Source organism: Ceratosolen solmsi, unplaced genomic scaffold (assembly GCF_000503995.2).
Source record: "Ceratosolen solmsi marchali unplaced genomic scaffold, CerSol_1.0 scaffold41, whole genome shotgun sequence".
Lineage (NCBI taxonomy): Eukaryota > Metazoa > Arthropoda > Insecta > Hymenoptera > Agaonidae > Ceratosolen > Ceratosolen solmsi.
In genome coordinates, this window is record NW_011948424.1 from 236,693 (window position 1) to 252,617 (window position 15,925).

The following is a 15,925-nucleotide window of genomic DNA, read 5'->3' on the forward strand; positions in this document are numbered from 1 at the left end:
AAAAAACTATTAAAATTTTAAAGATAATATAAGTAGATAATTGTTTATTAATGTTATTTACTGTAAAATTATTGTCAATAATACTGTAATCGTAAGATAATTAAACCAACTAATCAACTATATCACAGATAAAATAATTAATATACAAAAATAAAAAATAAACAAATATCTATATATATATATATATATATATATAAATTTGTACTGATAAAGCAGTATGATATAATTTGAAAGTTTGATAAATCATAAATCTTTAAAATACATCTTAATTATCTGAATATACATTTATTAAGAAAAATGGCTCAAGGTGCATCCATACTTTTCCTCCCATATACCTTAAAATTGCTGCAATCCTCCATAGTACACAAATAAAGCTTTCAATAACTCATTCTCGTCTCTCTCTCTCTCTCCCCGCCACTCTCTAACTTGATCTTTCATCTCTTCTTCAATCTCGGCGAAAAGTTGTTACTTATTATTAACTCATTTCTCCTTCCTTTTTCTTTTCAACCTCTTCGGAATTCTTATCAGGGCTACGCTGTTCCCCCGCATAAAATAACCTCGAAAAAAAGAAAAGGAAGTAAGGGAAGAAAGTTACAGACTTTTTAAGCAGGAAAAAGAGAAACAAAGGCTAATTATACGGAGAAGAGTAATTCCACTTTTTAAAATAAGTAACAAAACTGTTTTTTCATTCTTCCATCTTTTGCTTTTTTGTTCCCAGGCGCGGAAGATGTATTCAGGTTCACTGGTAACGAGACGCACACAGACTACTTTCGGCTCATGCTCAGAGACAGCAGCTACCTATTGGTCGGCGGAAGGTAAATTTTAAAATTTTAACACGGACACACGCTTATACGAATACACTTATGTGTGCACGCTTACGACACACGCTTATGCGTAGATATTAAGACGAGATTTTACGGCAAGTGAAAATCGTAGGCTTTCATTGCCTTTTTTTTTCTTTTTTCTTTTTTCTTTTTTTAGAGATTATACACAAAATGATAAGAATGTTCGTAAATTTTAAAATTATTATGTATTCCTTTTACTTGTGCAGAAATATTTATGTCATACTTTTGTTTTTTCTTCCTTCGTTTTCTTCTGTCGAGTCGTTGTTGTCGAACTTTTTAAGGAATCTTGAAAAAAAAAAAAAAAAAAAAAGAGATTGATAACGTCGGTTCCTTTTACTTGTTTCGTAACTACTTTATCCTATATTGTTATAAGTAAAATATGTACTTGATATTACGTGTAATTACATGTAAATCATAATTAGTATGATAAAATATATATTAAATTATAAAACATAAATTGTAGACGTTTACTCTAGTAGAATTGTTACTCTTATTGTGATGCATAAACCTTACATTTGAAATATAATATATTAATATAATATCGCTAACAGCTTAAAAAAGTAATTAATTGTATAAGTTATTATAATAATTATTAAGCGTAATGTTAATTAATATAATTATATTAAAAAGTGTTTTATATCAAGGATTTTGTATATCATTATTAAATTTCATTATTTAATGTACTTTACCATTTGCATTTACAATATAAGAGATTAATTAAAATTAAAACTGCAATAATAATTATATATTAATAAAAACGATTTTATTACGTTAATTTTGGCACACTCAAAATACTAATTAGTATAATTAGAAAGAAAAAAAGAGAGATGCATCAATGTTGATTATTATCAATTACGTTGATAATAAATGAAGCTTAAATTATTAAATATATTTTGTCATTCGGAAGATGATATTTATTGTAATTTTAAACTTCAGATCTTATGGTGCGATCTTATAAGCCTAAATTGTACGAATTTGAGCAAGTGTGGCTTTGCATATAATTACTTTAAAATAAAAATTTTTATTATAATAGATAATGAATTTGAAAAATAATGACAAATTCTAAGAATATAATATTTCAAATGTCCTTACAAAATTCTATACATTCAAAATTGATAGCGAAATAAATTCCAATGCAACTTTATTATTGAAAAATGTCCTCGTTATTGCAGAATAATGATCTTAATAAGAGAAATGAAAGCGTATTAATGGAAAAACATGTTGTTGAAATAGAGTGCGTATATCATGTTGAATTGTGCAGGAAATGATCGCTCTTGAAGCAATTAAGAATGTAAGTGACTTGCGTGCACACATTCATTTCAATGACATTTATGACATAGGGGCATATATTACACTATCATTACATGTATATCAGAGCTTAATCATGTATTCATCAACCGCGGCATCCAGTAGAGGATCAATCGAATGAAAAATATATTCAAAATAAATTACAAATTGAAAGGTACGGTGGGATAAGATTGCACCTTGCCATGTGACTATGATAAAATCAAGTAATATCTCAATTACAAAGTAGTAGTAGTAGTAGTAGTAGTAGTAGTAGTAGTAGTAGTAGTAGTAATAGATCTATAATCATCTGAGTGAGACTTTCTTAGCAATATTCAATAACTTGTGGGGAAGAGAAAATTGTTAATCTCCCGTTCGTTCTCTCTCTCTCTCTCTCTCTCTCTCTCTCTCTTCTATCTCACTCACTTCTGCTCTATGTTCTTGCAAACTAAATTGCAAACTTTAACAAATACGAAGGGTATGTTACAATTAATCTATATTTGTAAATATATATGTGTATTTTGTGTGTTGGTGTGGGGGTGGGTGGGCGCGAGCGCGTGTGAGAGAGAGAAAGAGTGAGAAATTATTGTGCAATCATAGTGGTGATATCAGAACCAATGGGTAGTACGGTGAAATACCATTGATTGTATTATATTAATTGTTAATTACAAGTTGGATATGTTTGATAGGGAAATTCGCAGATGCGTATGCGTTGATACGTGTTTATGGTCGGTAACAATTAACATTTATTTTTATTATTCATATCGATGAATGTCACTCTAAATGGAAAGGCAACTAACTATCAATGCACGAGGAATATTAGGTTCCTTTGATAAGGGGATACGGTCGAGAAAATGATATTTATAATTACTACGGCAGTCTATTTAGAAATGAGCAATTTAACAAAGTTAATTATTATTTTGCAAAATTATTTTATGTAGATTGCAGATATGCGTTTGTCCGAGGCTACGTTTAAATGTTAACTATTACAAATCAATATCTAATAGTATTAATGAAGTGCAATAGATCAATAACGCAATTCTGATGCTGATATATCATTTAAGTACGAGCAATTCATTATGAATGGAGAAAATAATCAATTTCTATTGAAGGATTATTAGAATAGAATTGAAAGAAATGTTATGCATTATTACAAGGTCATCGTGCATTTCATGCTAAAATGTGAATAATTGTAATTGAAAAATTGTTTACATATAATTATGAAGCACAATGATAAAGCAGCATTAATTGAGTGCATTGAGTTTTAGCAAAATTTTACAATCGGGGAATTGAGGAACGCGGTAGGGATACATATTTGCTGAAAAACATATTTAAATCTAAATATTTGGATTTAAAATAAGAGTTAAACATACCAATGGCGAATAAAAAATTCATTATTTTTATCAAGCAAAAATCGAATATCTGGGTTAAGCATATTTCATTTAATTGTTAATGTTATTTGTGTTAAAAAAAAAAAAAAAATAATATTAATAACCCCGAGCTTTGATGAATTTGTATCATTGGATCACGATACGAGTTTATTTTATACTTCATTTGTTATAATGTAATTTCTATTATACGGGCTCTACTAGTTGAAATTCAGCTTTCGATAGTTATAGTCGAATAAAATAATTAAAGCTCGGCAAAACAATTCAATGTAATAATATAATAAGTTAGACTGAAGGATAAATATAATGAAACTGTATTTTCGTTCGATAAATTATATTAATTTGTATAAAAGTATGAATATACATAAATTATGGTAAACTTTTATGAAATTTATCGCCGGCCTTACTTCCTGAGATACTTCTTTCAATAAAATAGCCAACGTACTTTTATCAAAAGTTTACGTTTCAAAGTAATTCCGCAAGGTATTTTTGACATTTTGTTTCTGTCACAATATTCCATTATTTATTTAATATAACTTTCATAATTCAAACGCTTCGGCTTACTAATACATTAAACCGGTTAGTTTTTCGAATAAATAAAGTTTTTATAAATGTAATTAAAAGTTAGATGAACTAGGTAAATGGCAATTTGCTCATTGTAATATTCTCGTTTTGTATTATTCTTCGTATGGCATTATAAGCGAATGAAATGCGTAATAAAATCATTTGAGGATCTTTGGGTGAAAAAGAAACGGGAAAGGAAAAAAATAATGAAACAGAATAGAGAGAGAGTGAGGGAGAGAGAGAGAGAGAGAGAGAGAGAGAGAGAGAGAGAACACATCTCCCGAAAGAGTGTAACTTGTAATTGTAAGCAATGTTGTTTAACATAAATGCGTTTACTTATAAAAATAATCGATTGCAGCTGAGTAATGGATAAATCGGACGAGTGCACATGCATTCGTATAAACATGGCACCCTGATAGATAGCTCACTAGATTGATTAAACACCTGTCTATTAAAAGAACAAGAGCAATCCGTAGCAAACTATCAATCAATTAAAAGCTCAATATCATATAATCATTTCCGATTTCGCAATCGTTCAATAACGCAGTATCAACAGTCTCGCGAACCGAACGTATAATTAAAGCTCTGCGAACGGCACTTTCTCCCTGTCGCGACTAACAAACGAATCTGATTAAATCGTCAAAGGGCTCGTGAGGAGAAAATAGCGCGGCTTCGCCTCTCAATTATTCCATTGCTCGGTAGAATGTAGTTGAGATGCGCGAGTATAGGAGTCGGAATGATGCGATGCGCCTCTTTTGTTACCTTCGCCGTCTGTCCGAGTTGAACCATTGCCGCTTGGAAAATGGAGGCTCGTGTGTAGAGTTTGTCCGGCGAGATGAATGAACAAGCGAATGAACGCAGTTTGTTGCGCTTTAGGAATAGAATCCCATTAGGTTCGGCATGGTTTTATCACGTTAAAGAGACTTTGTATTCGTTATTGTTACACATTACGTTCCTTTATCGCATTTTTTTGCGCCACGTTAATTTTTAAAACTGATAAATACAATGCAAGTAAATGTTTATGAGCTATGCGTTCTTTGCGTGCTTTTTTTTTGGGAGGGGGGGGGGGATTATCTGTCGTACTCATAATTTGTGCTAATAATTTAATAAAGCTATTTAATTTCATAAAATCGAATCTAATTTTTTGATAACTTTTTATGTATTTAATATACGTTTATTTAATGATTTACGCGATAATTGAAATTTTAATTATTTTTATCTATTCCATTGTCATATTGGTTATGAGAAATTTCAAATATTTTAGCGTCAATTTTCAAAAGAATTCTACTTTTGCGTGTACGAAAAGATCCTTATAAAGGTGATACATTCGTTCCTCCATTCACATGTAAATTTTCATTTAATTTTATAAAAGAAAGTGCATATTCTATAAGAAAGTCTAGATAAGTCTAATAAAAATTCGATTACTCAAGGGTACGATAAAGTATGTAAAAAAACAACAATTCTATTAATATACGAGACTGATACATAAACTTTATTGTAGTAGTTGAGAATTATTCGTAGAAAATTTATGAAAATATTTATAAAAAGAACTAATTATATTTTTGTGATTTTGTGATGAAAAAGTTGTTATAAAACTTTAAAACCAATTATTTAAATCGCACTTAATGTATGTAATGGATTATATAAGTGGCACTTATACGTTTAATTACAAAATAGAGACAAAAAAAGACGTTTCATTTACAGTTTTTTTTTTTCTTTTCAAGATATTATTTTCTATGCGTTTATTCGATATTTTCATTCTTTTCTTTAATTTATTCATTTCTGCTTTTATTCTTTAATTAGTCTACCTATTTTTACATTTTAAAGAATCATTGTAGATGGTATGTATTATATGCGTTATATTGGCAAGTATGGTTTTTTGCATTTACAAAACAGTAAGATATTAAAAATTATATAAAAAAAATGTAATGTAATGTAAATATATAAACAAATTCCTTATATATATATATATATATATATATATATATATATATATCAAATTTATGTAAGTAACAAACAAAAACAAAAAAAATGACAAAAGTTATGATAAACTTCTTAAAAGACCGTTCTTCTAAAATTGCAAAATATTTATAAAAATTTTTTATTGAAGTTTTTAAATGGAAAATGATATTATTCATAAAACTTCTTTATTAAAAAAATGTTCTAATATAATGCTTTTAAGAGAGAAAATAGTTGTAATAAAAATTTTAAAATATTAACGTTTATAATAATACGGGAATTGAACGTATAAATAATTTAAAATAATAGAAAGAAATTTATTATGGAAATTTTCATAAATTTACATTTTTTTTTTATTGTTCAATACAAAAGAAAATGAAAAGTATAATTTCAATAACATTATCTAGCAATGCATATTGATAAAATTAGTTTTTAATGTTTTCATGTAAAACAACTATATATGTTTATAATCATGCAAATATATAATTTTTAAAGTTCTTAAATTTAAATACTTTTTTTTATAAATAGCTATAGAAATTTTTATTATAAGTCATATTGCTTGCTTATTTTAATGGTAACTCATTTTATCCAACAATAAATTTTCATATTCTAGTAATATAATTAAATACATAAAATTACTGTTATAAATTGACAAAAATAAAATAAAAGCCAATAAATGGAGGATTTCATAGATTAATCAACATTCAATTAATATCGATTGCGAAATTACCAGAATACTTTTGGCGAATCGCACACCGTAGAAGAAGCTTGACTTACACGTTTCGATATAGCGAGATGTTTTTATTTATTTAACCGTCAATTAAACATATAAAATTTTATTCGCAGACTATGTGTGGATTTCAGAATGCAAGAAAGGGAAGAGATTGCAAAAAATTTGCATAATGTTCGCAGAGCTGCACTTAACATCTCCCCATAATGAATATAATGAGTAGGGAAGTACTTAGCTTTCATTGTGGTTTATGAAAAAATGTTAATTTACAATTTTGAAAGTGAAAAAAGTATTGGTCTCGATATTTAATCGTAAAATGATTATTTTATAGATACTTTATTTATTAGTATTTTATTAATATGAGCTCGAATCCACCTTAATAGAGAATTCAGTGTTTTTAGCAATAATAGCTCTTAGTAGGTAATAATTATTCAGAATTAAAATCTCATTTGACGTATATTGTATCGTAATGTGTACCTCGACCGATGCTCCTGAAAATTCAAAGTACAAGCGAACATACACAGGCATGCATAGTAGCTTTTCCATCTCAAATGCCTGCCCACCGAGCTTACGACGATCCTTTTCTCCTCCTTCCCGCAGGAACCTCGTGCACAATCTCAGTCTGACGGACTTGACGGAGCAACAACGCCTCACTTGGTACTCGCCGGACATGGATGTGAAGATGTGCCAGGTAAAAGGCAAGGACGACGAAAACTGCCAGAATTATATTCGCATCCTGGCGAAAAGCGGAGGTAGCAGTTTACTCGTGTGCGGTACCAATGCCTTCAAGCCGATGTGCCGTAATTACGACGTGCATCCGGGCAACTACACGATGACGAGCGAGAAATTAGCCAAAGCCCTCTGCCCCTACGATCCCCAGCACAACAGCACTTACGTCTACGTGGACGGTGAGCTGTTCACGGGCACCGTCGCCGACTTCACGGGCATGGATCCAATCATCTATAGGGAGCCGCTTCAGACCGAGCAATACGACTCTATGAGTCTCAATGGTGAGTCCTTAAACTTTCATAAATCGTCTATCGGCAATGAAAAAGCACGGATAATCAGCCATTTGGCGATAAGTTCCTCTTTCTTTGCAAAGTCCCCCCTGTTTATTATTTGGATTAAAATTATTTTTTTCGATTATATTATTCGAGCAATGAAATTTATTATATTACTTTATTGGTGTTGTATTTATCATTCAACATTATCAAAAAAATGCCTGATTCTAGTTTTGTCATACAGTCAATATTGTCGAAATAATTCATTGTACTCTTACTTATAATATTCCATTTTCGATTCTAGACGATATTCACACTAAAAAAAAAAAAAGTACATTTTCAAAATCCTATATGAATTGGTAATAATATTACTATAAAATAATTGAATGGATAATCAATAAATGTATATAATATTATAGCGATACAGGAAAGGGTCAAAGACGATGAAATATGTACAATGATTCACTCTACTATTTCCATTTAAAGAACCAAAATCTCCTATTCGATGAATCTCCGCTAAATGAATTTTAACAAATCGAATGTAATTTGAAACGATCTCGTCGGTTATTTTATGTAGTACATATTCATTAATATTCTCCATTGAAATTAACAAAGTTTTTTTATTTTTGTTATTATTGAATATTACATGTTGTTTGGCCATTGAACTTATTATTGTGTTAAAAACATTTATAATTATATACAAGCAACTGAATAGTGGAGTAACACGCATTTGCAAATAAAATGAACGTAGAGCAAAAGCAATTCGGGAAATTGAATTCTGGGAGACGGTACCATATATATCTGTCAGATATGTAGTAATAGTAAATTATTTATCTCGAATATATTTTCAACATAAAACATCGAATAACAACATTTCAAATGTAAGCACACCACTTGTTAATAATAATTAAGAAAAAAAAAATTATGTCTCCTATCTTAAAATGGGTTGGATAAATTATATTTTTATAAAATGTTGTACTATAAAATTTCTAAAATTAATCAATATTGGTTTTTCATTTCATTCATAATTACTATTACATTAAAAATATATATAAAATGTGCCATAAAATTGAGAAAGTTTAAACGGTCAAAAAAGTGAAGTGGTTGAATACATAAATTATGTTTCTTAAGTAATGGTAAACCTGAATAAAATACGAATAAAAGTCAAATTTGAAATACAAAATAGTCTTAGATAGAAACGCTTTATCTACTATGTAGAATATACTTTAGGAGATAAATTAGAATTCCCGATTTCACGTTCGGGGCAGCATGTTCTTCAATGAAAAATTTAAGTCGAAATATTATAACTTAGTGAAGCATACATTTAGGCAGTCGACTTACGGAAGAGATTTAAAAAAGTTTTTTTTCTTTTTCATTCTTTTTTCTTTTGAACCAGGGAGAATTAAAGAGCCAAGATTTTCATTTTGAAACAAATTTCAATATTTATTTTGATAGAATGAAATTTATTAAAAAAATTTTATCGTAAAATGGTTAGATTATCGGCTGACTATTGATATATCGAAGCTGTAATTACAAAAAAAAAATTTACCTTTATAATAATCAGCAATTCTTATGGAAAATAAAAATTAAATAGTATTTTCAAAATAAGAGTTACGGTTATAATTACGGTTAGTTGGATAAAAGTATGTCTTTATAACAATATTTAAGCTAAACGAAAAAATGAATATATTATATTATTTTTGATATAATGAATTTATCGATAATGCATTACGTACGTGATTATTGTCTCGTCATTTATGATAGTTTAAATGTTTAATTAGTTTGGAGGCTATGAGTAATTCAGAAATATTAAAAATTTAATTCCTCGACGATGCTCATTAAAGCTCTCGATTATGGTAGTCTCCTGCCTCATAAACTTTCCGAATCAAGAATATGTATTTTACAAAATATTTGAAATTACATTATGAACTTATACTGCGCCTGCCTATCAAAATCAGAGAAAAATTGTTCATTGCCTTTTTAGCAGGTAATATAAGTTCATCTAAGTTCATCTCATACAATATAAGGCAACAATGTATATGTATAAAATAATATAATAATTGTGGCATTTGTCATTTTTGTAATTGTGGAATACTACGAAAATAAATAACTTATGCAAAAATATTCATACCATGTTTTTAACTAAAAATAACTTATGAACAATAATTTTTCTTTTAACAAACTAACGATATATTATTTATTTATTTAATTATTTACTATTGTTTTTATTTCTGTTACCCAAAACAATAGTCAGTTTAAATTAATAATTTCTATGCTGTGCTTATATTTATAATGAAGTATCATTGTCTTCAAACATTATGTGTTAGTCAACAAAAATAACATATTTTTACATTTTTAAAGATGTTTTATTGTTTTTTACGTTGATTTCAAGCAGTACATCTAATGCTTTATATTGTTATTAATCATATAATATATCATAGCAGAGTTTTATCATCTCGCACTGTAATATCTTGTAATTTATCTTACAACGTATAATTACGCAACTATAAGTGTTCCTCTTTCGTTTATCATTCGACCTATAAACTTATATAAAATTCTTTTTCTCAAAATGGGCTATGGAGTATTATGTATAATAGCGGATAAATTTTACTGTATAACGTGTTAAAATTTACTGTGACATGGGTAATATTTTCTGAAATAATACAACGCACCACATTTTTTATATTCACGGTAATATTTACTGCTAATTTAAATAGTGACTTGTAGGACTAAATTTTGTCTTCATGTAAATATACGTAATTTCTTAATATAATTAATCTTTATATTTCATATATTTTAAAATAATTTATTTATGTAATTCTACGAGATTTATTTGCCCCGGTGTAGAAAAGATAATTAACGACATTGGCAAAGTCTGTTAAAATTATATTCTATTTTAATTCGATTTTATAATAAATTTGTATTATATGAATAATTTAATGGCTTGTATTAATTACGTTTAATTCTAGCAATATATATGACTTATTCTCTTATTATTATTATCATTATTATCATTATCATTATTATTATTATTATTATTATTATTATTATTATTTAGAACATTCAACAGAAGCATTTGATATCGATAGTTAATATATAAGTATTTATATTTTTTAATTTAAAGTATGTTCAATTTAGCTTTAGTATGTTACAGAACGGAACAATGCTTTGGTGATTTTCAAAAGCTCTTAGAATAATGCCACAGTTATAAACCGAGAATGCGAGGAGAGAATATCATGATTAATTATCATGATAAATATAAGTAGAATAGACATGAATGCTTAGCACAATAGTATAAATTCGATAAAGGAGCATATGTTTACACATATTTTGCAAGATATTTTATTACATGTTTGCTAGGCAGTAGAAATACATAATAAACCGTCGTTTATTGAATTTATTGAATACATCAAGTTTTTTCAATTTCTCGATGTATTTATTTATATAGAATTCGGAAATTGTTAGCGTATGCGCATTAAGAAATAATGTTTATTCATAAACGAGTGGAATATTTTTAACTAAATTCTAACTAGTCAGTTAAGTTCTCAAGAATTTATTCACGAGAAACGTCGCAATCACTGGTCATCACAACATAAAATAAATTATTATTTATACGATTTCTACTTAAATAATAATAATAATCACCTGATTTTTTGAAATTGTTAAAACGATCGAATTATAATATCTTCCAATGAATTATTTTGGACACCTTTCAGAATTAACCGCTTTAAAAAGATAATTTGCGATCCATAAGAAACCTAATTAATGATGAACAATGAAAAATTATCTTCACGATGAAAGTATTTATTACTTTTATTATTTGAAATTTCTGAAATTTAACAAAGATAAATAGCTTTTCTTCCTTTCATAAATACATTTTTTTGTCTCCAAGTTCAACGCCTTTTTCTCTCCTCTACTATACATTAATTACCACTAGTCACCAATTAGCGTCAATCGAGAATGATTCTTGAGAATGTCTAATAGGAAAAGTTTCTTAAACACTGGATTAACGATCCCGTTCACTTTTTAATCGCAGAAACTACCAAGATACTTTTATCCACTTTTCAATTCTGATTCGATACCCCCGACACCTTATTCTCTCTTTTTATCTTTATCTATTACCGATGTATTCAAGCTTGATAATAATATTGAATATTTATTTCAATGTTTTTCAACATCAAAGTAGTTTTTACAAATTCACAAAATTTGTATACCAACATTCGATTTTAATGTTAATTTAACTTTATTTCGTCGTTTAATTAACAATAGTTCTTTCAAATTTTTCATTTAAAGAGATTACTTTATTACCTTAGAGATAGATAGGTATGGCAATTAGTATTCCCATGGGACAGAATTATCATGATTATTAAAACCATAATATTCGATTTTCCTCTACTTGACATTAAGAGACACAGATTCTATGAAAAGTCTTTTCCAGCGTTTATATATTTTCACTTTATTATAAAAGTTTTTATTGTATTCGTTTCTTATTAACGCTTTATTATTTAGTATTCATATAAAAAAAAAAAAAAAAAAATTATCATAAAAAAACTATTAATTTGATTGCAAAGTTATTTTCGTGTTCTTTACAGTGATTTTGATCATTTGTAAATGATTGACGAACTGAAACATTCGAACGCATAAATAAATCTCTGATAATGCATTATACAATTCTTTATTTATGCAATATTTTTATAGATTTTATACAATTCATTTTATTGTTACAAAAATGATTTTAACACACATATTTGAAAATATGAAAGAAAAATCTTGTGCAATAGTCATTTTTTGGTAAACTTTTTAAAATATAATTGATTTTATAGCCATCATGGATCCTAAATACTGCTTACTTCGTAATTTCATTTTAATTTTTTTTTTTTTTTTTTTTTTTTTTTTTTTTTTTTTTTTTTTCAAACATATTAAATTAATATTGAGCTGGGATTGCAAGATAAGAAATCTTGATCAGAATAAAATGGTATCTATTAGCAAATTGACATTATTTAAATGAAAATGTATAGTGCCGCCATATGTGTATCGAATCAGGATACTATTTATCTCCTGTTCCTTGGAAGAGTAATAAATTAAGCGCACATTTCATAATAAAAAATAGTTATACATCGTTTTCTTTAATTTGATTAAGCCATCGTCTTGTAACAGTTTATATCATAATAAAACTTTTTTACAGGGTAAAATAAGCTTTATTGAAAATAAAATGCATATCATAGAAATCAATCTTACCATCTATTTAACTCAAAATAAAGCATCTTTTTCAATTTCACATATAAATTAATGAAAATGACGAGATTGCATTAAAGTGCATTTAATTAGGATAAAATTAAATGGCGTTATTCGTTACATTAAAGTTATGATTTAAACTTAATATGGTTAGTTTTTTTTTTTTTTTTTTACATTTATTATCAAGTGTACCTGTTATATAAATAACAATTCAGACCACATTTTCTTAATAAAAAAAGGTTTATAAATCAATATTTTCGAATTGTAATTAAGGTCGATCTCTAACTAAATTAAAACGCCGTTACTAAATTGCAAATAATAATTTTAATTAAAACTTTTAACGATAATTATATAATTATCGTTTAAACGAAAAGATTTTCCATCGTAATATAATAATATTTTTTATTGCTATTTTATGCTTGAACGTGAAATTTTAAATAATAGATTACTTCGTGCCAGTTTTATGCACTAATGTAAACTATAACATTACGATAATTTTCCACTAACACTAATAATAAATATCCATTAACGAGTAGTCATAAGAATGATAATATCCTCTGCTAAAATTTTGTCCTAATACAAATACCAACTTAATGTGCACTCTGTATATAAACTATCGGTTTATGGCAATTTTAATTAAACCAATAAAGTTATTATTATTATTATTATTATTATTTTTTTTTTTTTTTGCAATCTAATTTCTGTATGTTCCTTCGCAGCGCCAAATTTTGTGAGTTCTATGACGCAAGGAGATTTCGTGTACTTCTTCTTCAGGGAAACCGCAGTCGAGTACATCAATTGCGGCAAGGTTTGTTTCATTTGCATTAATCATTTGTATTCATAAGTGCGGTTATACGTTGCTTTACTCGCGAAAATTCAAATTAAAGGAGAATTTTTTAATGCATGTATCGCGCGACAGCCAGAAAAATGGCCGTGCAGAATCACAAAATTATGTAAAGTACGCGCGAATATAGAAGTTGGACGTGTGGTTCTTGCATTTCATTTTTATTTTTTCGTCTTTGTTCTATTAAGATAACAATATATTTCTTAAAGGTGACTAATTTTTAAATCCTTTTTTTAATTTTGATTTTCATAGAGTAGAGTTAGTTTTATACAGTACTTCTTCCTCTTAAAATTACGTCATTGTGTCTAATATTATGGTAATTTCGTAATACCTACGGAGGAAAAGTCCTATTTAAAAGATTTATACGGGTTTACTTAAGGTAAGCTCGATAAGGCTACTACTATTTGCTATTTATTTTTATTTTATTTAATATGAGAAAAGCTTATTAATGTATTTGTTTCAGGCGGTGTATTCTCGAGTTGCGAGAGTTTGCAAATACGATCGGGGCGGACCTCACCGCTTTCGAAATAGATGGACGTCCTTCTTAAAGTCTCGTCTCAATTGTTCCGTTACTGGAGATTTTCCATTTTATTTCAATGAAATACGTAAGTTTCATGACAATCTTGATTATTCAACATACATTGGATATAAACAACTTCTACAATTCACCTCTACATTTGTATGACCTTCATAGCTTGAATATTCTAAATTTTATGCAAAGTTCCTTGAACATTCAATTATAACAATGGCCTCTACACATACTAGGCAAAAGTGCTATCGATTAGGTCACGAACTTCTTAGTTACCATCACTAAACAAAATATAATGGTATTTATTAAAAAGTTTTGAAAAACGACGAACGTTTTAAATATCGCTTAAGAGAGTATTATTCGGTAATTTAAACTTTAAAGAAAATCGATACTTTTACTTTACGATGATACTTTATGATTGGCTTTTATCAAATTCTGAACAATTTATTATTTACATTTAAGAGCATATATTTTATGAGATATAAAAAATTAAAATATTGTATTTACGAATTAATGAGGGAAATTGTTAGAAACGAGAATAATAGAGTAGCATTGTATTAATTATTCCGCGACCATATATATTTTTAATCCAACATGATATTATTAAGTTATTTTAATCATCTTCAATTATCTATGTATTCAATTGAAACTTTTAATAGCAATGATTACAGAACAACCGTCACTTTTTATTTATTTACTTATATTTATTGATGTATATTAGTATATAAAAGTACAGTATTTCAGGCTATTATAGACTTTTATAGAGGTTTTTTTTTTGTTTTTTTTTTATTTTATTTTATTTTTTTAATATAGATATAAAGAGGATAGTAAACAACATTATATAAATATTATTTCATGCATATCAAGGCATCTAAAATATAAATTAAGGAGAGATCTTATGCGTACCAGTATCATTTTATTACTCAAATAAAACGATTAGCACGGGGCAGCGCGACAGTAAGAGAGAATATATCGGTTAAAAAACAAAAAAGGAAAGAAAAAGTTCTTACCGGTGAAAAGCTTGCAACCATTCACTAAGATTAATTTATTTCCAATATTACAAATATTAATGCAACTATTAATCAATGATTTTAATTAGCCAAAAAAAAAAAAAGACTTCAATAAGAATTACATTATCGATTATTTTACAATTAATCATTCATCCATACAGCTATAACTAATTAATTTATTAGTCAATTGATGATAAAAACTAAAACTTCTATTAGATTATCTCAAAAGATCTTCACTATTTATTTCATTCGTTATTCCACTAAATTATTTTTGGAATTTTTAATTTTCTCGCAGGAAAATGTTTTTACAACATACTGATATTGGCCAAGAAATTTTTCATAAAATCACCGCTTCTCCTTATACTTCATACTTATCATCGTTCCAACAAATATGAAATATTTCGCCCAAAGATGCTTCTTCGCCTTAACATTGTCGATTAACTACTCGCCTACTTCCCTCTAATGCCAACAAAGCGTATCTGCCAAATTACAAATGTCGAAAGCACGTATCTCATGTAAAAAGGCGTTATTGCGTT

At 27.6% G+C, this 15,925-nt stretch overlaps 1 protein-coding gene across 1 annotated transcript in view; it reads left to right on the top strand.

Annotated features, from left to right (window-relative positions):
* Window positions 1-733: 733 nt before the first annotated feature.
* Sema1a (semaphorin 1a) overlaps window positions 734-15,925 on the top strand; it is a 24,088-nt gene continuing 8,896 nt past the window's right edge. The window contains exons 1-4 of the mRNA XM_011499891.1: window positions 734-815; window positions 7,371-7,780; window positions 13,726-13,814; window positions 14,314-14,455. Coding sequence (XP_011498193.1) covers window positions 778-815; window positions 7,371-7,780; window positions 13,726-13,814; window positions 14,314-14,455 — 679 coding nt within the window. The 5' untranslated portion in view covers window positions 734-777. The remainder of the gene's footprint in view (window positions 816-7,370; window positions 7,781-13,725; window positions 13,815-14,313; window positions 14,456-15,925) is intronic.